This window comes from Merops nubicus, unplaced genomic scaffold (genome assembly GCF_000691845.1).
Source record: "Merops nubicus isolate BGI_N331 unplaced genomic scaffold, ASM69184v1 scaffold4502, whole genome shotgun sequence".
Classification (NCBI taxonomy): domain Eukaryota; kingdom Metazoa; phylum Chordata; class Aves; order Coraciiformes; family Meropidae; genus Merops; species Merops nubicus.
In genome coordinates, this window is record NW_008591431.1 from 8,279 (window position 1) to 30,430 (window position 22,152).

A 22,152-nucleotide genomic window follows, 5' to 3' on the forward strand; every position below is an offset into this window, starting at 1 on the left:
GCAATTTCAATCTGCTTTTTTTGGTGAAAGCACCTTGTTTACACCAACATTAATTCACCAGCAACCCCGAGAAGATCATTGCTGTGTTTAACTAAAATATATATTTTACCTTTGAACCCCAAGGATCATGGCACTGCATAAGGTTTCAAGAATCTCCACTGAGGGAAGACTGTGTCCAGAGCCCCAGCAGCTGGGTGTCTCATTTATCACCTGTATTCCTCTAAACCAAGTGCTCCCCTTCCTAAGTATCTCCTGTGGCAAAACCAGACCTTGATTTGCAGTGCACTGGTACAGCACAGCTTTAGATTCTTTGTTGTCCTGATGCTTCATCACCTCTAGACGGAGCTGTAAGTCACTTCTTAAGATCCTGCAAGGTTTCTTACTTTTTATCAAGTTCTAACTCCTTAACTTCTCTCTTGAATACACTCCAGGTCCTAGGAGGTACAGAGGATACCTGCTCACCTTTGTATAACCCCGTAAAATAAATGCAGGGAAACTCCTTAATGCAGGGAAAGATGCACAAAACTTAGGGCACAAGGCTTACAAAGGCTGTGAAAGGTTAGGAACACTGCTACCCTGGGACTGGTTATCTTGGTATCTGCTGCCCTCTACTTCTTGAGCAAAGAATCCTCTTCCTTCAGAAAGCTTTGGGACAGGCAGATGGCTGAGCCCTGACCCACTCCTTTAAACAAGCCCAGGGGCAGAGTACCAGCCAGCCAGCACTTCCACTCTGAAGATGCTTTCTGAAACAGATCTGGCAAGAACAAAAATCCCTTCTTCAGCAAAGGGTCTCCCAAGCTCAGCTGACTGTAAGGGAAGTCTGGGTCAGAAAGCAAGGGGCTGCCAGGTTTCAGAAGCCAGGTAACCAGCATCTTCAACACTGCAGCAAGAGAGGCAGCACAGATTCTTGGCAGATTAGCTCTCCACAGGACACAGGGGCAATGTCTCCTTTTCATGCCACCCAACAGCATTAAGAGTGAGAAGAAACCTTGAAGAACCATCAAGGTGAATGAACATCACTAAGGCATGCAACAGTGATATCAAAAAAAACACCACTCAGAAACTGTTAAGGCAACAGTTAAGCAGTGAAAAATCATAGAATCATTTTGGTTGGAAGAGACCTTCAAGACCTGATCCACCTCTGCTGTACAGTATTTACTGCTGGAAGGGTGGCCAGGCCTGCACAAGCCCTGGGTACCCAGGTTAGGTGCTCAGGATTTAAGCAGACAGCCCTGGGGAACACCCTATCCTATGCATTCCAGAAGGAAATTTGGCTGTCTGAGTGAGGACTGGCAGAGGCAGTGCTCAGAGAAAGGGGCTGTCCTCAGGGAGTGCTCCCAGCCACCCCCTTCCCTCGCCCTGGGGCTGCCACAGGGCTCCTGCCCAGCACAGCTCTCCAGCCTGGAGCAGTCTCTCTGAAGAACGGGCTTTGTTCTGTCCTATTCCTCACACTCTTCAACACAGATGGCTGGTTGTGATTCTTTTTTGATGAGGCCAAGGGTTATAGCCCAGCCCACCTTTCTTATCTCTTGGGAGAGATGAGGAGATGGCAAATCAACACTCAAGGTACATTGGGTACTGGTGTCCAGGTTTTGGTAGTGGGGGGCTGTAAGAAGAGGTTGGGGCATTCTCCATTGCTCATCACCCTTGACCTTTGATCTCTTAGCTTCTCCAAGATCTGCTGTTTGTGAATACAGCTGTAGACTACATTTCCTTTTCCTCCTTTTGTAGAGGAAGCTATTAAGTATCTGCAGTCCCTCCTAAACTTCACTGGATATAGGAACAATTCCATCAAAATGATCAACCTTTAGGTTCACATGCTGACCTTTTCCTCCACTGATTCCACCAGGTATTGTGGTCCCTGGTGAGGATCATTACATTCCACCCCTTGAGGCACAACAGAGCAGGCAAGGTCTGTTCAAGATCACTAGCTCCTCAAATAAAGCATCTTCTGCAAGGTTCCCCATACACACTCCCAGGCCACCAGTGACCTCCTGGCATAGCAAAACCCCAGTGACTATACCATGAAGAAGCCCTTCATGAGGTGTATGTACACAGGGCAGCCAAGTGAAGGTTGCTCAGGCCATACTCACTCCAGCAGCACCTAATGCTCATGTGCTACAAGTGACAGACTGCTGACACACATTGAAACAAAGAGACTCATCCACAACTCTCCTGACCTAAAGACCATGGACTATTCTCAACAACAAAATCCCAAAACTAGGAGATGATTTTAACAGTTAAAGCCTAAGGTTGGGGACCAACCTAAATGATTCTATGATTCTATGATAAGCACTAGAAAGATCTGCTCAGGAGCACAAACGTTTTCAGAGTCATGTGAACAGCTCATGGTGCAAGAAATGCATTCATCCCTCAATGCTCTCCTGGATGGACCAAGCAGCTCTCACTGATATCGATTTCAAGCATCTGGGTTAGAAAGGATTTTTCCCAGATCCCCTAGGAGGACTGCAGGGAAATTCAGTGCTTCATGTGAACCTTCCTGCTTTCCCCTGGGAGGCCAGCAAGCTCACTTAGCAGGACATTCCCAATACCTCACACCCAGGACAGCCAGGAACATTGCCTCCCTACTAGCCAATGAAACCATGGGCCTATGGAAGCCACCATGAAACAACACCCTCATGTGGATTTTCCCTCTGCACCTCCAGGCAGAGCAGCCCTTGCAGGTCCAGGAATTCCCTCTCTTCCCAAGCTTGACAAAAGCACTAGAGAAAACAGAAACACACAGCCACATATAAACAGAGAAAATGTGAAAGGCTTCCTTTGCCAGCAGGTGAGGGACTGAAGTAGACAGTGACAGGAGAAACTGATGGCTACCTAGACTCTTTTGTACTACTACCAGCACAGAACAGCCAACTGACCCAGCCAGTGGGGCCTGCCTTGCTTTGAGAAACACTCCTGCAGGGCAGCAATTGGCTACAGAAAAGCATCTGATGCAAGTCAAAGAGAATGACTCAGATCAAATGTTGGGCTCCTGCTGGCCTCAAGAGAAGTCCAACAGAGGAGCAGTGCCACTGCAAGTGCTTCAGAATTGCCACTGCAAGTGCTGCTCATTTTCCACTTGCCATGGGCCAGCTTGAATCAAGTGGAAGTTCTTAATAGCATTCACTGCCTGGAGAGAGCAGGCTACAGACAAAAGCCACATGGCTCCAGAAAGCCCCTTTGCTCCACAGCAGGACTGTCAAAAAGTAGCAGAACAGAATAAGAAAACAGAAAAAAAAAATTCAACCTCACTGTTTCAAAACCAAAAAGATACTTTTCAAGAATACAGAGATAAGAACTTACTCTTTTGCAACGATTTTGCTCTGACCTGTTGATGTTTGAGTTAAAAGAAGACACAAAACATCTGGTTTTGGTCAGTAAAGTGTCCATTTAATAAAGTCTTTAGCCACATTTCCCACCCCTTCTCCCCACCCTAAAATTTCAATTCACACTTAAGCAGCAGATGACATATAATCTGATGGTGTACAACAGAAGTTTTTTAAATCTGCACTCTTAATACTAAGAGTATCAGGGGCTAGCATTTGACAAAATTACCTAGAACTCAGATGTGCCCATGCAAAAAAAAAAAAAAAGGCAGATTTTTATATACATTCCCTATTTTTTTCTTATAAATTTAAATATTTTACAAAAAGGTATTTTCAAAATGTATAAAGTTTAGTGACTACGCCAAACGTATCTTAAAATAAAACGGTATCTGATTCCAAAGGTTATTTCAACAATGAAGTCTAAATTGCACCAGGTAAAAGGCACTTGTGCTGTGTGATGTCTTGAGCAAATATATAGGTTAGTTTATAATACAGTAATACAGTGTCTTCTCCAATTCATGCAGTTGCCTCCGAGCATCAAGCATCATTAAAGCAGCCAAAAGAGATCGTGAGTAAACTTGATTCCACAGTTGTAAAAACATTTTCTAGCACTAAGGCAACCATACAGGGTTGTGCTCCAGCTCTGACTCCAGAATCAAACGCTACAGAAAGATTCCTGGCATCCACAGGGGGAGTCAGACTACGTCTGCATTCTCTCCTAAGTCCCAAAAACCAGAAGTATGCCATCTCATTATGAACCTAAACCACCAAGGAACAGCTCCGTGTTCAAGTAGTTTGTGCCAATGGAAGTCTGTATTTAAAAACAAGCTAGGGGCTAGTTATTCAAGGAGCAGTGCATTGTATCTGCAGGTTCCACTTCACTGTTGAGATAAAAGCGCAGTCCTGTTTGCCTTCATCTTCTCCAGCCTCTTCATTAAGTGGCTATTGGTCATCTCCATCTCTTCTATCTTGTCCAGTGCTGTTCTTAGCTATAAAATGAAAGCAGAAATTATGATCACTTTATGTTTATTTGGACTTTCTGCTGTTCTTAAGCTTTGAGAGAGGAAATTAAATCAGGAACACAAGCATCACATGACTTATAGGAGTGCCATATAAGACACAACATTTTCATTATGGCAGTCAGATGAACTTGAATTCTGCTGTTAAAAAAAATAATTGGGAAGCAACTGCAACATGAAATGTACTCATTCCAAAAGAACTAGGTGCCTGCAACTTCCTATTTCATGATATTTAAAGGTAGAGTCCTCTCCAGCACTGTTGCCTGCTACCCACAGGAGCATACATCCATCAGCAAGCAGCATGGCTAGTCCTGCAGCAGCTCTTCACCAGGCATGAGCAACAGCTCAGTTCAACACAGCTTCTGCCCTGCTCCTCAGGAGGGGTGTGCTGGAAACCTCCCAGGCTGGCACTCAACAGGGGGAGCATTTGGGTCCCCAGTAATTTTTATGGAAGGATTAGTTTAAAATAGTACAAGTTATCACATTTAGAAAAACACAGAACTTCAGATCCTTCCTTTCAAAGTACTGCATTGAATTGTAATTAGCATTATTTTTACATGCTACAGTTGCCTTCCAAATGCAACACTGGTAGACTCTGAGGTCTACTCAAAAAACTCAAGATGTAACTGAAAATTACAAAAAAACCAGAAATCCCAAAGCTTGGAGGCAAAGGAGAGCAGTGCAAGACTGAAAGGAGCATACAGCTGAAAAGGAGGTGACATCAATTACCTCTCGCTGAAGCTTCCTCTTTTCAGCTTTGAGTTCATCTTCTACTTTTTCTGCATTTTCTGCTGCATTTTTATACCTTGTAACCTGCCCCTCAAGTCGTCCAATCTGCAAAGCCAAACAAGACAAAAGGAACAATTGTTGAGGTGTTCCACCCTGCCACCAGCTGTTCTCCCCTTCCTGCAAAGCTGCTGTAACACAAAGCATCCTGTGAACCACCCAGGGTCTCTCCCTCTGGAAAGAGGGGGTTTAACTGTGTTCACAGCAGCCATAATTGCAAAGAGAGTGTTTAAAACAACTAATGAAACAGTAAACTAAATGGTGGGCAGAAACTTGGAATACCCTTCCCTGGTGAAGATCATAGGAAACAGAGAATGCAACACAGCACAGGACACAGCTGAGAAGATACAGAAGGCTGAAAAAACAAGAGGAGGAAGAAGAGCTGGAAAAAGAAAAATCAAGAACTGGAAAACACGTGGGATTAAAAACAAAAGCTGGAAAGCTGAAAAGCAGAGACTGTATGAAAAGGTGCAGAGGAGAAAGGAGACCACAACTTGATGCAACAGATCTTGAGCTCAAGTGCAGAGTTCAACAGCCAACAGGGACTCAAGACAAATCCTGGCTGCAATCTGGACCACTCCCTGGATTATATCTATAGCTCCATGCTACTCCCAAATTCATGTGACAGGCCAGCAGCCTGGTCCTGTGCAAGAGAGAACTGTGCATCTCCAGTTCTAATTATAATCCTTTATGTGATTTTTAGGGGATCTACAGAGATGCTGAACTGTAATAAAATGTTACTGACTTAAAATCACAAAGTGTGAGTAAATCAGTATGAGAAATATATATATCTAGCTATAAAAACAAACTTGTATTTCAGTGACTAAATCCCATTGCTTCCACAGTCTGTACAACTTTCTTACAAGGGATTAGGCTACATAAACTGGTTTTATTGAACTAGCAGCTTCAGTTCCTCTGTATATTCTGCCATACATTCAATTCTTAGCATATCAACTCCACATTATTTCTCTTAAATGTAATGTCATTCTATCCAAAATAAAGAACAAACTTTAGATGAAATATGAAAATGATGAAATGATAAAATAGGTTTTCAAAGTTTTTGTTAAAACAAGTACTGTGAGAGTGTGCAGAGTGAGTGTGAGGATAACAATAAATATGAAGAAAAACACACTTACATTTTGTTCCAAGGTAGTTATATCCTGTTCAGCTTTTGAAAGCTTAAATTTGTATTCACTAATTTGCCTGTTGGCATCTCCTAGGCAAAAATTGACATGAATATATTACTCAAAGCATCTCTCTAAACTGGCAGCTTCACTTTTAATTAAAATTCATTAAAAAGATCATTTGATTGAGAAGCCCATATACAGGATTATAAAGAGGTAAATGGTCTTTCAGAAATCTTGTTTGAGAGTATGAACAGGAAATAATCTTCCTGTTACTTAGAGAACACAACTACTGCCTCTGTAAGAGGGTGCATTAAATCTCAGATGTATAAAAGAGCTACACACCTTCTAAAACACACATTTAGATCAGCAAACTCACCTCTCAAAAATGAGAATCAAGACAATAACCAACACACATGGCAAAATGGGTCAAATCACAACAGACATAATACCAGCAGCATTTACTGTAGACATCTGTCATAACACCTGAATGATAAGGAGCACAAGGCTTGAACCTGCCTGGCAAACTCCAAGGAGCTCTGAAAATTATTTTGCTGTTATATTTTAGCCCTGACATCACTGGTGCTGTTTTTGTTCATTATCACAAGCATATTAAATGACAATAATTTAATACAGCAGAGTTTCCAGCTGAAGAAATAACTTGCTTGAAATGGAAAGTAAATTAGTGCTTCTATGAAGCAACACTGAATATTGTGTTAGCTGTAGTATTTTTAAATATTTGTAATAATTCACTAATTTAATTTTTCTTGTTTTGCTTCAGTGCATAAAAATATTTCAGATTAAGTTTCTGTATCAAAGATTCAGCAAAATAAAAACATCAGGTAGAATATATTAACAAAATATCTCTGAAATTCTATCATCTAAAAATTGAAACCATTCAAGTAGTGCATCCATGCTAGGCAAGGTAATCAACTGAAAAATAACTTCCCAAAATGTTATTGAATACTGAGAGAGGCCCGTTTTTAAGCCATTCTGCAGTGAGAAATTTCCTGCATGTAAATATACCAACAAAAACTGAGCAACTCAACAATATATCCACCCACAGTGCTACTACTGCACAACACGACAGGCAAAGGAGTTGGAAGAGTGTTTCCTCTCCCCAGTAAGAACACCTCTGAGCAGCAACCAGACACCTACTCTGCATTTCAATTAGCTGCAGGTCAGAACCATTCTCCAAGCCCATGATATCTGGGTTCATGCCATCACTTTTGGAATATTTCTGTCGTTCTTCTTCCAACTGCATCTTCAGTTTTCTAACCTGAAAAAGAAGCATTCTTTTGTGAAAAAGAGACTCCCAGAAGTTCAGGAGCTGTGGATCTAAAAAGGTAAAAAGGGAAAAAGGCAAAGCAGTGCTGGGATGGCACTGGCTGAGCTGGTCTGTGAGTAGGAGCAGCAGAGCTGTGCAGGGCAGGCAGGGAAGCCACTCCCTGAGACCTGTGGATGCTGCTCCCCATCCCCATTGGTGGACAAGGGCCCTCTGCATGTCCATGCACAGCCCAAACCCACCAGTTTGGTCTGCAGGGATCTCTGAGCAATGCAGAAACACCAAGCAGCTCTCAGAGAGCTCCTTTCCAGAGAAGGAGGCAGCAGCATTAGACTCTGTTTATGCATTTCTTCTACAGTATAGCTTTTAAACTCTGAACACTCTGCATGAGTGGTGAAGCACTGGACCAGGCTGCCCAGGGAGGTGGTGGAGTCACCATCCCTGGAGGGGTTAAAAAAAATGAGTGGATGTGGTACTTCAGGACATGATTTATTGGCCATGGTAGTGCTGAGTTGATGGGAAAAGACCTCTTAAGATCAAGTCCAGCCATCTTAATAATTCTACAATTTTATTCTGAGATAATGAACAATATCCTGAAGAGTTTACAGTAAGAATATTCCACAGCTCTTTTAGGGTCCTGTTTTAGTCCATCTGAGAGCAATAGTCCTAAGCAAGTCTGTAGTGCACATTAAACAGTTCCATTTTATGGTACAGCAGCTGTCCCAGGATTTTTCAGGAGTCAGGAAACCCAGATTCCTCAGCTATATCCTCAATGTCTGGAGTTTACGAAAAAAAGTGGGAGCTACATTTTGACTTTCTTATCAAAATATTGCCCCCCAGATTAGTGATATGGGCATTATACTTGCAAAGCTCCCACTCGTGATATAAAGCATATAATTTTAACAGTGATTTTTATAACTATATTGTGATAAATATGATAATACATCTTTATACACTTATTTATACATTAATATTTAATCACCCTGATTAAATACTAGACTTTATTGGCATTCTAAGTCAAGCATTTATACTGAAATGATGGTGCCTTTCCAGCAAAAAACAATGTTGACACCACTTTAAACTTGTGAGGCACTAGAAGCACAAAAATTATAGTATTCTTAACAATTGTTCAACAGCTGTATGTTGAGTCCTACCTTCTCAATACTGAACTGTATTAGAATACAACTACTTTATTAGTATTAATTTTCTATTTGAGCTTATGAGAATGTCATTTTACTGACTTTAGTTAATTTCCCCACGAGATAAAAGAAAACAATGAACAACTTTAAGTATATGTCCTAATAGTAGAGTCAGCAGCCAGTCAGATTTCAATTAAGCAGTAAAGGAAATGAGGCTTCTTCACCAATCAGGATGAAAATCTCCTGGATAGGACACTAGTGAGAGGAACTGATAATTCCTGGTAGCCAGCCAGGGAAGAAGTTGAGTATTTTATTTTGCTTTATTGATTAAGTATTTGGATAAGCACCTTTGCTGCTTAATATTAGTACTAATCTGCAATTACTAGTCTGCAAAAGGAGACACAAAGGTCTATTTCTGAAAAGGATAGCTTACTTTACCTGGGACAATAATTCCTCCTTTTCTCCAGCCAGTTTTCGTAGCCGCACATCTAAAACCAAAGAAATCAGTTAAATCTCAGAGAAATCTGCAACTAAGAACACACATTCTGTAACTTTTCTCTTCATTTTCAAATAGAATTCTCTTCAAACTTAAAGCAAATAGCATGGGGAGCACAACACTTTAGTATCTCACTAATAATGCCATAGTAACCTCCAGTTATTAGCAGAAAAAAGGGAAAATATTTCATTCACTCTGTTTCTTAGTACAATTTTAAAAGCAAAACCTCCGAGTTTAGCAATTCTTTGAAGTAAATTAAAAACTGAGGATTTTTTTAACTATAAACCAGAGTTTTGTCCCAATATTTGGAAAAGACATTTCCAACAAAATTTTCTTCTGACTGCAGACTCTCTTCCCTGTCCTATTCCTGACGATTGCCATCTCTTCAGGGAAAGCTAAGCTCTTCCATATGTTTAGAAAGTAAAAAAGTGTTCTCAAACCACAAAAAAAAGTACTTGGGAAAGGACCCACATTCATGTTGCAGTATCTCTGATCAGTCAGAAGAGGACTAATGGCTCAAAAACAGACTGTCAAGCAACACCATGCTAGGATTAGAGCAGCTCCCTTGGAAATTTTGACAGCAACAAAACATGAGGGTATCTATATTTCACTAAGATGGAGCCACAGCAGAAGCATGTATGGAGTCTAATCTCTGTCAAAACAAAAATATGTAACTATTATATATTATGTAGAGATAAAATGCAAGTCTACACATTTCTCTGTGTGTTAACTTTAACACAGTTTTACAGGGGATTGACTATGCACACAAATTGTCCAACTTAAGGATAAAACCAAATTAAAATCAAGGCCCCCAAAGCCTGTATCTTTCTGTTCTTTGTGTCATTTTTTGAATATTTTTTACACCAATAAAGGGAGAAGTACTTCAAGGAAGGGGAAAATACACAATATACTGCTTTCTACAATGGAAGCTCTTCCATTAATTTTACATACTTGCAAGGGTTTTTTTTACCATGAAACACAACAGAAAACAGCAATCCAAAAGGCTACACTTTTAGGCAAGATATTTTCTGACACTAATAACACAGACACTGGACCAAGAGATCTAATCCATTACAAACATCCAAGCATGTACTATTTCTTTTTTTTTTTAAATTCAAAAGATACATCTATCTTTTTACTCAGTATAAAAATAATAATGACTAATAAAAAAGCTGACAGTCTTGAAAGCTGTGTAAGCACTTACTCCAGCAGCATTGCAAGTATCTTTTTGTGGCTGTAAATCACAACCCACTGTGGACAGGAAGGGAACAAAGACTTCAAACACTCTCTGAAGTATGTTAGGATATCTTTACCTAGTGGTCCTTCTCCTGCAGATTCCAAGACTTGAGCAGCTTCCTGTGACACAACTGTTATTGCACCGACCCCCAGTTCATGGTTTATGTCACCATTGGGTGTGCCATCTGGAATGATAACTAACCCGTGTTTCTGAAAATACAAAAGGAAAAAAAAACACTCAGACAAGAGCAGTGCTACAACATAATGGGACAGAAAAGTTTTTAAAATGCTTTTCAAGTTGGTTGAAGCACTTACAATGAAATGTGCCACTTATCCTACCCTGAAGTCAGGTTTTGAGACTGCACAACAACAGTAGCCATTCCTCCAGTCTTTCATCGACCTTGGTCTCATGCCCCACTCCTGGATTTCTGTTACTGTAAAGTAACTACTACCAACATACCTCTCCTCTCTTCATTGTTTCCTTCAGGTCAGCCAACTCCTCTCTGAGCTCATCTCGCTCATTCTTAATGCAGTCAAAGTAATCTTTCTGTCTTTCTAGGGCCTGGGTTCAGGCAGATAGCAAGAAAAAGAATGGCACAGAGAAAAAGGGTATGACAGACAGCAGAGAGATTTTGTTACAAGTAAATACAAAGAGCTCAATAAAAGTAAAGAAATTAAAAGGGGTATTTAACATATACATATAAGCACACACCTCTGGTAACTACCTTTCACAGTCACATATCTAGCTTCATTGCTACATGTTTGTTATGACAATTTTTTTCCAAGATAAGTCTTGGTAGATTCTGTAAAAGATTTTCACAGGGGATGGAAAGGACGTCTGGAGATCACCCAGAGCAGGGTGCCCAGCATCATGTCCAGGTGGGTTTGGAATCTCTGCAGGGAAGGAGACTCCACAACCTCTCTGGGCAGCCTGGGCCAGGGCTCTGGGACCCTCACAGGAAAGTTCTTCCTTATGTTTTTGTGTTTCTTTTTTGTTTGTTTGTTTGTTTTTCTCCTTATTTTTATTTAGTGGGTTCTATTTTGGTATATTTTTGTCAGATAAATTGAATATTGAAAGCATGGGTGACTATTCTGTGGACAGAAGTAAAATTTGCTGGAACTCAGCTGGCAAAGATTCTAAAACATATCCATTGAACTGATTTCTCTACCTTTTATAGGGTATAGAAGTAGAAATATTACCTCATAAAAGACCTTAGATATATAAGCCTAAGTGTCATCCACTTACAAATACTAGCTTGTTTACTACTTTGCTTACATATTACAACCACACTTTACTAAAACCAAAGCAATCAGTTTTAGAGGGGGGAAAAAATCCACAGCAAACACCAGCAGCACTATTTTAGCACAAATATAGGGTACAGAAGTAGAAATCTTACCTCATAAAAGACCTTAAACCTAAGTGTCATCCACTTACAAATACTAGCTTATTTACTACTTTGCTTACATATTACAACCACACTTTACTAAAACCAAAGCAAACAGTTTTAGAGGGGGGAAAAAACCCAGAGCAAACACCAGCAGCACTATTTTAGCACAAACAAGGATGGCAGCTAGAAGCACAATATGGACACAGATGGGTCTGCCTGCCTATGCTGTGTTACCTGGCAGCTAGTCAGACACTCTCACCTCACTGGGCAGCATCCCAGTGTTCCATTCAAATCCAGAGCTGCATGCATTACTAATAATCCTGACCACACAGCAACTGCAAAAATTTTCATATTTTGCCAAGAAAATTATCCAGCTAACCCCTATGTCATGCATGAGTGTTTAGGAATGGGCTGATACCAAGAAAGAAATGAAGGTGTGTGATTTTGTAGTGCAATTGCCCCACATAGCAATTGCAGTAAGCCAAATTTTAATAACTGTCTAGAGTCTGTACATCAGAGCAATGTTTTAATGCATTCCTCTTAATTTCAATGGGAAAATTTAAGAAGTGTTCTTGTACTTTGCTTATTAATATGTAAATGTAACATTTAAAATACAGGTCATTCAACATGTGTGAAAGCATTAGCTGTCATGTCACAGTTTAAGAATTCATTAGATGTCCTTTTATTTCCTAACACATACTAATCTCAAACTATATCATAATAGCATGAAGAACCTCAATCACCACATCATTTTGTGTTCCACTTGAAGATACATACACCTTTGCCATCTTTGAGGACTAGCAGCAGAGGTGGAAGGGGAAGTAAGCTCCCACACTTGAGAGGATGGAGACAGAGGCCCAGAATCACACTGCAGACAGCTCCTGTGTGCTTGGCAGTGCCCTGGGATGCTGCTGACCTCCTCAAATCATCTTTTCTATCCTCACCCCCTGGGCACAAGTGTTGGAAAACAGAAAATTTTGATGAGGAAGGAAGTGAAATTTATATAACCATATTATCTCTACCTATGGAGAGATCAGTAAATAATCACTACTCAGTGCTGAAAAACTTTAGTAAAACTGCTACTGTTGGTATGCTCAGGGAGTATGATGTATAACATGGATTTTTTACTAAATCTACTTCTGCAATTCTTCTGTTGGGGTGGGGGCAGGCAGAAGTCAGGACAACTAAGCTCTGCAGGCATGTCTGAACATACCAGTATGATTAAAATCTGATCATCTGGCAAAAAACATGTTTGTCTGGGGTTTTATTTTTTTAAAATATTCCCAAAACCTTCACAAAATCTATACCAACTTAGACATGCCGTTGCTGATTTCAAAGTGGCAATGCATGAACAATTTGGAGCCACCAAACAGTAAAACAGATGTGTATTGCAGGAATATAACCTGGAAGTTATAGTTCAGAGTCCTCAAACTGATCTAAGACTAAATACAACTGCAAATTTCAATCAATTTGTAGAATCAGGACAATGTAAGAAGGTAAGTGTAAACCAAGCTCGTGCTATCTCTGGTTTCCATCCCTTCCTCTGAGGCAGCAGCGGTCTTGCATACATTGTAAAACCAATTCTAGTTATGAACTACTCCTTTGTGAAGCTTCTGAGAGACTTCTGAGGCTGGAATAGAGTAAAAATTAGCAAAGCTACTCAGATTTGTGGAGAAAGACTCAAAAATTGTGAGGTAAGAAAACTGTGTAAACGTTTTTAGATAGCAGTGAGAAGACAGCAACATTTTTACTTTTTAAGAACTAAGATATTTTAATTCTGAGATGGTAAAAAAATAAAAACTAGGAAAAAAATCCAGTTATGGTCTTTACAAGAACAGAGAAACTGGCAGGAAAATTTTTACTAAAGGAAAAAATATCTTTCTTGTCAATCTGGCTAGTAGCTATTTTTCTTCTGTGAACATTAGATAAATTATATGCTCTGTACTGACACTGTCAATGTGCTTTGAAAGAAAAAAGTGCTTGCACAAAAAAAAAGCACAAGTTGAGGCAGTTCAATACACAAAAGTGAAGAGTAAGTATGGAAAGAATATGCTTTGCTAAAGAAGAAAAAACTTTCAGAAGCATGTTCAGAAAAAAACTTTAAAAGTTTGAAATATTTTATGATGGCAAAGAAGATTGCAATATGGACTGAAGGACTGTAACATGAAATAAATATGGATTGAAAAAAAAACAAACCAGTATAACCAGCTTTTTTTAACTGGGCACTACTGGTTAAGATAACTTTCTGTAGTGAACTGCAGCCCACACAGCAATTTTCAAAGGTATCTATGTGTGTCACAATCTGTTGTAAAATTCAGTTAGAGAGAAATGACCCTGGAGTTACTAAAAGGCAGCTGAAAGACTTTCCAGTTAACTCCCTCTCAGCACCAGGACATCTACTGGTGGCCCAGACAGCCACAAGTTCAGAGCCATGTAGTCCTCACCAAGGGCCAGGCTGACTCAGACCACTTCTGTGCTGCACAGTGAGCATCACCACAGTACTAGCTTCCTTCCCTGTACAGGAACCCTGCAGATGCTCTTCAAGAGGCCCCACACAACCACTGATTTAAGATTGCAACTTTCAACCCCAACAGCTGGCAAGTCTGCTCCTCTGTGTGTGGTATCAGATCAGCCTGGTTCAGCGTTGCTTCCAAGCTAAACAGCCCCAGAAGGACCAGAAGTGCAATTCAGGAATGCATGAGTCAATTCAAGATCCTATTTTTTAGCACTAGTTATGCCAAATGCAAACATGATTTACAAATATTCTACATTTTGTCCTTTATCTCCTGCAGGTCTCTAGGTTTTCCATTATTTGGGGTATTTTGTCCCTGTTATCCCAGGTAGTGTAAAGCAAACTGTTTTAAAATCTACTAATTCCTATGCAAACTGTTAAAATGATGACAGAGGCAGGAGTCAAACAGTGAGCAAGGTTTGAACTGTTCAAGTTCTGAAAACTGTATTTACCTCTAAGGAGATTAAAAGCTCTAAAAAGAATTTCAAATCTGTATAAAATTATATTATTGCTGTGTCACTGTGGATCAATACACAGACCTGGGCCATTTTTATCTTTGGATAAGAATAAGGAAACAATGAGTTTTCCAAGCCCTGAATACAGGTAACAAATATTTGGAAAAAAAAAAATTGAAAACTCTATGCTTAACAGTTAATTGTGTTATAGATTTAACTAGTATTCATCACTATGCAAGTAAAGATGAAGTGAAGCTCATTTTCTGAAGAGGATAAAGACTGCAAAACATTCTAAAGCATTTAATTTGGGAGTGGCCTTCATTTCTTTGGAGTACACAGCATTCCTTGGGGGGCAGGGGGCATCCATCTACTTCTAAAATGAAAAAATACCTTTCCCCCCATATTTGATTCATACCCCTATTTTTTTATCTTTCCAATTAATTGTCTCCTGGAGATCAAACACCTCTTTGGTTATGGAGTCTATATTCTGCTGCATTCGTTGGTTCTCCTGTAGTACATAGGATGAGGGAAGAATAAAAGAGGAAAGAGAAGTAAGGAAATGGAAAAAAAATAAAACACATTCAAACAGAAAAAGGAAATTAAGAAATAAAAGTCAACCAAAGAGTGTATGAGCATGAAGTTAGAGAAAAAGGGTGCAACTTATCATAATATATTCTTTATGAAGTCATGCAACTGATTTTATTCAATCAATGCTGATGCAAGAATTTAGTGCACCTATACAGCTACTTCTCTTTAGTAGCAGTTGCCACCACAGCCTGGGGATAACATCCTTTCTGCAGAAAACAATTGTAATTTCCAGATACCTTCTATTCCTATTTGGGAGTGATCACTAATGTTAACAAGAGGTTTTATATAGAAAATCTTTTTGAAAGTATAAGGAAGTTTGTACCAAGCATCTAGGAAGTAAAATCTGACTGCTGTTATACTATATCAATATGTAACAATTGTGGCCCTATTTTTTTCATCTAACACTGCATTTTGCTCCTTGCCCTTCACACAAAACTAAAATTCCTTGCTAAGCTCATATAAATATGAAGATAATAAAAATTTTTTAGGGCTAGAGACCATTTTTTGCCCTCCTATTAGTGAACTTGATTTTTACATCTGGGAATGCCAAAATCTAGACAGTGTCTTCCTGCAAAAAGCTAAATGGCTTCTGCTAGATTTTCTGTTAATAGATGGAAAAATGACTCAAATCAAAGATTTAACCCAAATTCATCATTTAAGGAACTGTGTGAATTTGGTGAACATTCAACACACATGCTACATTCTACCAAAGCAAACTCTCCACACAAATATATATCTTTTATCTGCATACTTCAAGAAAAGCCCAAAAAAAAACCCAAACAAGATCCCAAGATGAAGGTATAAAGTTACTGTTTTTGTTGTTTTGTTTCTTAATTTTATTTTTAATTTGCAGTGAAGTCAAAGAGAATTCAGAGCAAGCAACAGAGCAACAACCAGAACTTGCTAAGTGTTTTTGCTTCTCAATTAATCTGCCACAAAATTATGCTACTTAGTAGCAGAAGAAGAGCAACAAGATTAGACTAAATCATACCAACTCCCATTCATGAAGCATATTATTTTCTCAGTTACCATAACAGATCTGGAACTTTTCAGAAGCCTTTTGGAGTTACTGTACTACTACCTGGAGGGCACAAGAACTTAGTGGGGAAAGAAACTCATCAATAAAATGCAGCACTATAAAACTTCTGAAAATCAGGCAGTGGAAACTTTGGCCCATGTACTTAAAGACTAATTTTTACTAAAAACAGAAGGTGATGGGAAAGTGCTAGATTAATTGAACTACAATCAGTGGGAAATGGACACTCACATGCTGTTGAAAAGACATATCTTTGTGGACCACTTTAAAATGAAGGCTGTTGATAGCTCTGGTATTTTAGGGCATGTTGATTTGTTTCCAGAAGGAAAGGGCAAGATGGGAAAAGAGCACACCATGCACACAGCAACATGGCTGTGGCCCAGTAACATGCTGACCAGTGTTGCTATATTTATGTTTGGCTGGTAAGCAAACAAACATTTGCTGCTGCCAACTTCAGTGGTTGCTGCTCACAAAAATCTGAAATAACTGAAATGGAAACTTTTGGGAAAGGCAAACAATAACATTTGATATTAACCATGCAACAGAACTTCTGGCTATGCAAAAAGATTTTGGCCATGCAAACATTAGTTCTGGTCTCACAAGGAAGAAGAGACAAAGAACATTCATGAGAGCATCACGATTCTCACAGGAATTGAGGAATTTACAAGACTGGAACTAAGGATTTTACACATTTGAAAACCTTGCACAGACATTTTCAACTTTATAAATTTAGAGAGATTGATAGCTTAAGTGCTATTCACTAAAACAAGATAAATTCCTTCATAAAAATGAGATAATACCTAAGCTCATTTTGTGCATGATGGCTGTTCCCAGTCAAGTCTGACACCATATTTATTTCCACAAGTTCTGTCAGACACTACCTCACATGAACATACCTCTATCAATTCATCTCGCTGTCGAAGACCCTCTTTAAGCTCATCCAGCTTATGCTGCAGAACACTGCACGTGTGCTTCTGTCTCTCCAATTCCTGTATTAAATAAATCAATGCTTTATTTTTATTTTGGCTTTGACAATTATTTTGCATATAAAGCTTAAAAAAGTTAACAAAAGTACTTAACACAATATTATTTAAGAAATTACTGCAATAACTTGAGAAATTCTACCACATGGCTAGAAATCACAGAACTGGTGCTTCAGCTAAGTTCTCCACATACTTACCATATGGAAAATGTTATTTAATAAAATATAGAATAGATATAAAAGATGCCATAAAGGCTTAAGCACAATATTAATGAGAAAATCACAGATACTGAATTTATTTAAGTGTTCCTGGAAAAATCTGCCACATGTATCTTTCCTTTCCAAGAAAGTAGGACTGAACATGTCTTTCTGATTTAAGTTTGTATTTTATCTTTAGTGTATGACATTAATTAATTTTTTTCTTCCCAGGGGTGGTGATGTTTTGCCTTTCTTAGAAAACAAACAAACAAAAAGCCAAACAAACACCCAACACAATAATCAAAACATCTCTGGCCACTGAGATAGATACACTTTGCTACTAAGCCAGAAGTTTTCAACTATTCTTACTAAGTAATCCAGGCTTCTATGGTTTATCTTAATAATTAGGGGAAAAAAAAGTCTTAAAAATCAGTACCTTTGACTTCTCTTCATTCTCCCTGTAGAACTCAGCTATCTGTTCTTCCTTCTCCTCAATGATGTCCTTTAGAGTATCCACTTGGTAAACCAAGTTGTTCTTCTCATTGTCCAGCTGGGCATTGGAAACCATTGCTTTCTTGTACTTCTCTTCAACCTCAGCCAGCGAATCCTGCAGAGGGTAGAAAGGCTTCAGTTAGTCCAGCTTTCTGATGCATTGTTCTAACAACAAGATACCACCACAGCACTGAAGGGTGATGTCTGTTATGCAGTAAAATTATGCAGCTCTTTTTGTTTCTGAATTATATTCATGTCTTCTCTTTAGAGACACCAAGTCACAGTTCAAACGCCATTTATTCAGGTTAGGTCATACATACAGCCATGAAAAGTTATCATCACAGAAGTATGAGAATTACAAGGTAATACTGCACTTGCATTTTCTACTCTGCCACCTTCACAACTTAACTCCCAGGGATAAAGCAGTGAAGTCACAGCTTTTTTGGATTTTCAGTGCATGCACGAGAAAAGACTTCAGAATGAAGCAACAAATCTGACAGAGATAACTCAGTCAATCAAATGACTAAAAAGGATCACAGAAATATCTTTAAGAGCAGCTTTAACTTAATGCTTATTATTTAAGTAGCACTCTGTTACCCCAGACTCAAAGTTGTAAGGTAGTCATATTTTTCCAGTAATAATGATGCTCTATTTAAGCAGGCATTTTGTCTTCCTTTTTCTTCCTAAGATTTTTTTTAAAAAAGCATGTAATAAAGATTTACATGCTAGATTCTCTACCTGGAGGTGCACATATGCCTTGCTATGTACCCTTTTATGTAATTCTCTCACATTTACCCAGATGATTTTATCCTATCATTCTTTTTCTCAGTACTGTAACAAATGTCAACTACTCAAATCCTAGAAAAACTGTCACCCCAGGCACTTTTAAATATGCAATGATTTCAACATGCATTTCTTTAAAAATACAAAACTTGAGTTTCACAGAGTCCTAATTTTAGAATTGAAAAAGAACTCTGAAGCCATTCCCTTCCCAAAGTAGGTCTGTGCCCTACTACAAATCCCCTAGTATTGCATGTAATCTGTTCTCTGAAGGGATAAGGAGCATAACCTTCATTTTTAAGTATTTGACAGTAGAAGTACTAGCACAGAAAGGGCACTAGGCTTGTTTTTTTCCAGAAAACAGAAAAATAGGACTAAGAAATTAGGAGAAAAGGTGGTAACCATCTAGAGTTTCATAAGAAAACATTGGAGAGTGCTATCTGTTACACAGTAAAATCATGCAGCTGGTTTTGTTTCTGAATTAATCATGTCTTCTGAGATCCCAAGTCACAGTTCCCTCATAAGATCTATATATATTGCATTATCAGAAAATCAGAAAAGCCCAACCCTCAGGCTCTATTCCATGTAATAAATCTCCATTTTGAGAAAGCTGTCCTTAAAGTACATATTTTACTTTTTATAATTTTCTCATAATGACATTTATTTATACCTCTCTGTTTCATTAATTTTGTGATGAAGATATACAGTATTTTAGAAACCCCAGAAAAAAATAACTTAAGATGTGTCCTGCTAGACTACAGATGAAAAGAGACACATCAGTTTAAGTAGTTAAAATATAAGAAAGGTTTCATCATTAGCTGGGAAACAGTAAACAGCAAAGAAGATTAAGGAAAGAAAAAAAATAATGAAAAAATAAATAATATCTCTAACTGCATTCAAATATTCTTAAGATTAAAACCACAGAAGACTTTTTTTGTGATGGTGTGAACATGACAAATGTTGAAAAGATTGGTAAAACAAAATGTCAGAGAATGAAAACCTTCCAAAGACCTTCAAAGAATAATCCCATTTAGAGTAAAAAGGAAAATATGAGTAGTAAAGGGAATGCTATGATCATTTTATAGGGAGATACAAAATTTATCACAAAGTACAACTGGGAAAAAATTCCAATTTGATTGTTTCTGTGAGTGTGGTGAGTAGTCACTTAAGCTGGCAGAGATCTCTGGATGCCATCTGGTCCAATCTCCTAATGAAACCAAGATCAGGCTGCTCACAGCTCAGCTCCTGTTCAAGTATCTCCAGGGATGCAGACCTGCAGAACCTGGCTGGACAATCTGTTCCAGTGTTTGTCTTCTTTGTGAAAAGCTTTTTTCTTGAGGTCTACTTGGAATTTCAGTCCTTGCAATGCAACTTCTGTCTGTTGCATCCTGCCCTGTCACTGTGCACCTCTGGAAGGAGCCTGTCCTGTCTTCTCTGCAGCCTCTGATCAGTCAGCTGAAAACAGCAACAATACTGCTGCCCACCCCCCAGCACTTCCCAAATCCAGCTGTCTCAAACTCTTATTGTATGCCACATGGACCAGGACTCCAGCCTTAGAGGGAGACTAAGACTGGGTTTAAAGGATTGGATTAAAATATCATTAATCAACAAGTTAATGGGGGAAAAGTCAGCAGTTACGGAAGAGGAATAAACTGATTTTCAGACAGAAGAGTGAGAATTGCTTCTGAGAAAGAAATCAAACTATGTTTAAAGGTTGGATTAAAATGTCATTAATCAACAAGTTAATGGGGGAAGTCAGCAGTTACAGAAGAGGAATAAACTGATTTTCAGACAGAAGAGTGAGAATTGCTTCTGAGAAAGAAACCAAACTATGTCTAAGAGTCTCTGACCAGTTAAAAAACAGCAACATCACTCAGACTTCTTTGGAACTGCTCCTTCTTTTCAAGTAAAGTACTACACATTTTCCCTATGATTCAAGAATTCCATGTCGAGTGAGAATTGCTTCTGAGAAAGAAATCAAACTATGAGTCTCTGACCAGTTAAAAACCAGCAACATTGCTCAGATCTCTTTGGAACTGCTTCTTCTTTTCAAGTAAAGTACTACACTTTTTTCCCTATGATTCAAGAATTCCATGTAGTTTCAGTAATCTTCCAGTTTGGTGAGAAATAACATGGATTTGGAAGAATTTCTCTTTGGAGAAATCTCATCCCACTTGAATGGGGCTGTGGGACGCCAAAGGATGAAGCAGTGGGAACGGGCTGAAATGAAAATGAGATAAGGCTCTGCACATGACCTAAAGCTATGAAGAAATACCACCCACAACTCTATCAGTCAAGCCAAGGGGCTGTGCAAATTAGCCTGCTTGGCTAGATGCATAAACCCAGCAGACATCAAGAGAGTGCTCTGTTAAATTGAAGAAAGAAAAAGGATTCCTTTCTAGTTGATGCAAGGGGATATAGAAAGGATCAACAAAGTTGAATCAGAGTTGAGACAGGACAAGATGTGAAGAGCTAATTCAATCAGAATTATCCACATATGCAAATATCCAAAGGTGCAAAAGTGTGAGAGTTAGATTAATTCTGAAAATGTGAAGCAATCTCACATTATATCCAAGCTTAGTACAATCACAGCTATGTCTAACAATCTTGTAATCCACTGCTCTTTGAAGTCCTTTTAATGTTCATGTGGCAATATGCCTAAAACAAGACACAGTTCATCTGAGCTTATGGCTATCAGATTTGCAGTTACTTATCCCTAAAGAGGAAATAATTTTTACTACACTGAACAGCTCAAATTATGTATTTTCTCTTCGTTATACCATTTAATATCTTGTTTAACTAAGGAAATTCAAGGAAGCTGTTAAATAGGTCACTATAACATGCTCCAGTACAAGCAGCACTCATTAAATTCAGCCTCTAGATGGATATAAAACAAATATGGAAGATCTCTCTAACTTTTACGTGGAACCACTCACGATTAGATAACAGGAAAGAACAGAACAACTATCCTGAAAAAGATTTGTAAGCCACAGCATTTGTTGTGTTCAGTTTCTCTTCAACACAGAAGAGGGGAAAACAATATCTGAACTGAAAACTGTGAGAACTTAAAAAAGCAAAACATCCATTATAATTTACACAAGTCAAAATACAGACAAATCCCAGTAACCTAATGCTGAAAATACAAACCTATAATTTAGACAAAGATAATGGGAATGTAAACCATAACAACAAAAAAAATTAATCTTTTTTAATGGCAAAGGATTAAAAAAAAAAAAAATTCTCCTGCAATCAATATGCCTTCCCAGATTAATTTTGGCACATCTTTTAAAAATATTAATTTGGGTTTGTT

The 22,152-nt window shown here is 38.6% G+C and overlaps 1 protein-coding gene across 1 annotated transcript in view; it reads right to left on the reverse strand.

Moving 5' to 3' along the window:
- Positions 1–3,667: 3,667 nt before the first annotated feature.
- The window catches only part of LRRFIP2 (leucine rich repeat (in FLII) interacting protein 2), a gene marked incomplete at its 5' end in the record, with an annotated part of 38,832 nt that continues 20,347 nt past the window's right edge, over positions 3,668–22,152 (reverse strand). Inside the window, 10 exons of the mRNA XM_008950245.1 lie at positions 3,668–4,315; positions 5,075–5,179; positions 6,268–6,347; positions 7,414–7,534; positions 9,118–9,167; positions 10,489–10,621; positions 10,872–10,973; positions 15,182–15,274; positions 17,287–17,379; positions 18,007–18,177. Coding sequence (XP_008948493.1) covers positions 4,205–4,315; positions 5,075–5,179; positions 6,268–6,347; positions 7,414–7,534; positions 9,118–9,167; positions 10,489–10,621; positions 10,872–10,973; positions 15,182–15,274; positions 17,287–17,379; positions 18,007–18,177 — 1,059 coding nt within the window. The remainder of the gene's footprint in view (positions 4,316–5,074; positions 5,180–6,267; positions 6,348–7,413; positions 7,535–9,117; positions 9,168–10,488; positions 10,622–10,871; positions 10,974–15,181; positions 15,275–17,286; positions 17,380–18,006; positions 18,178–22,152) is intronic.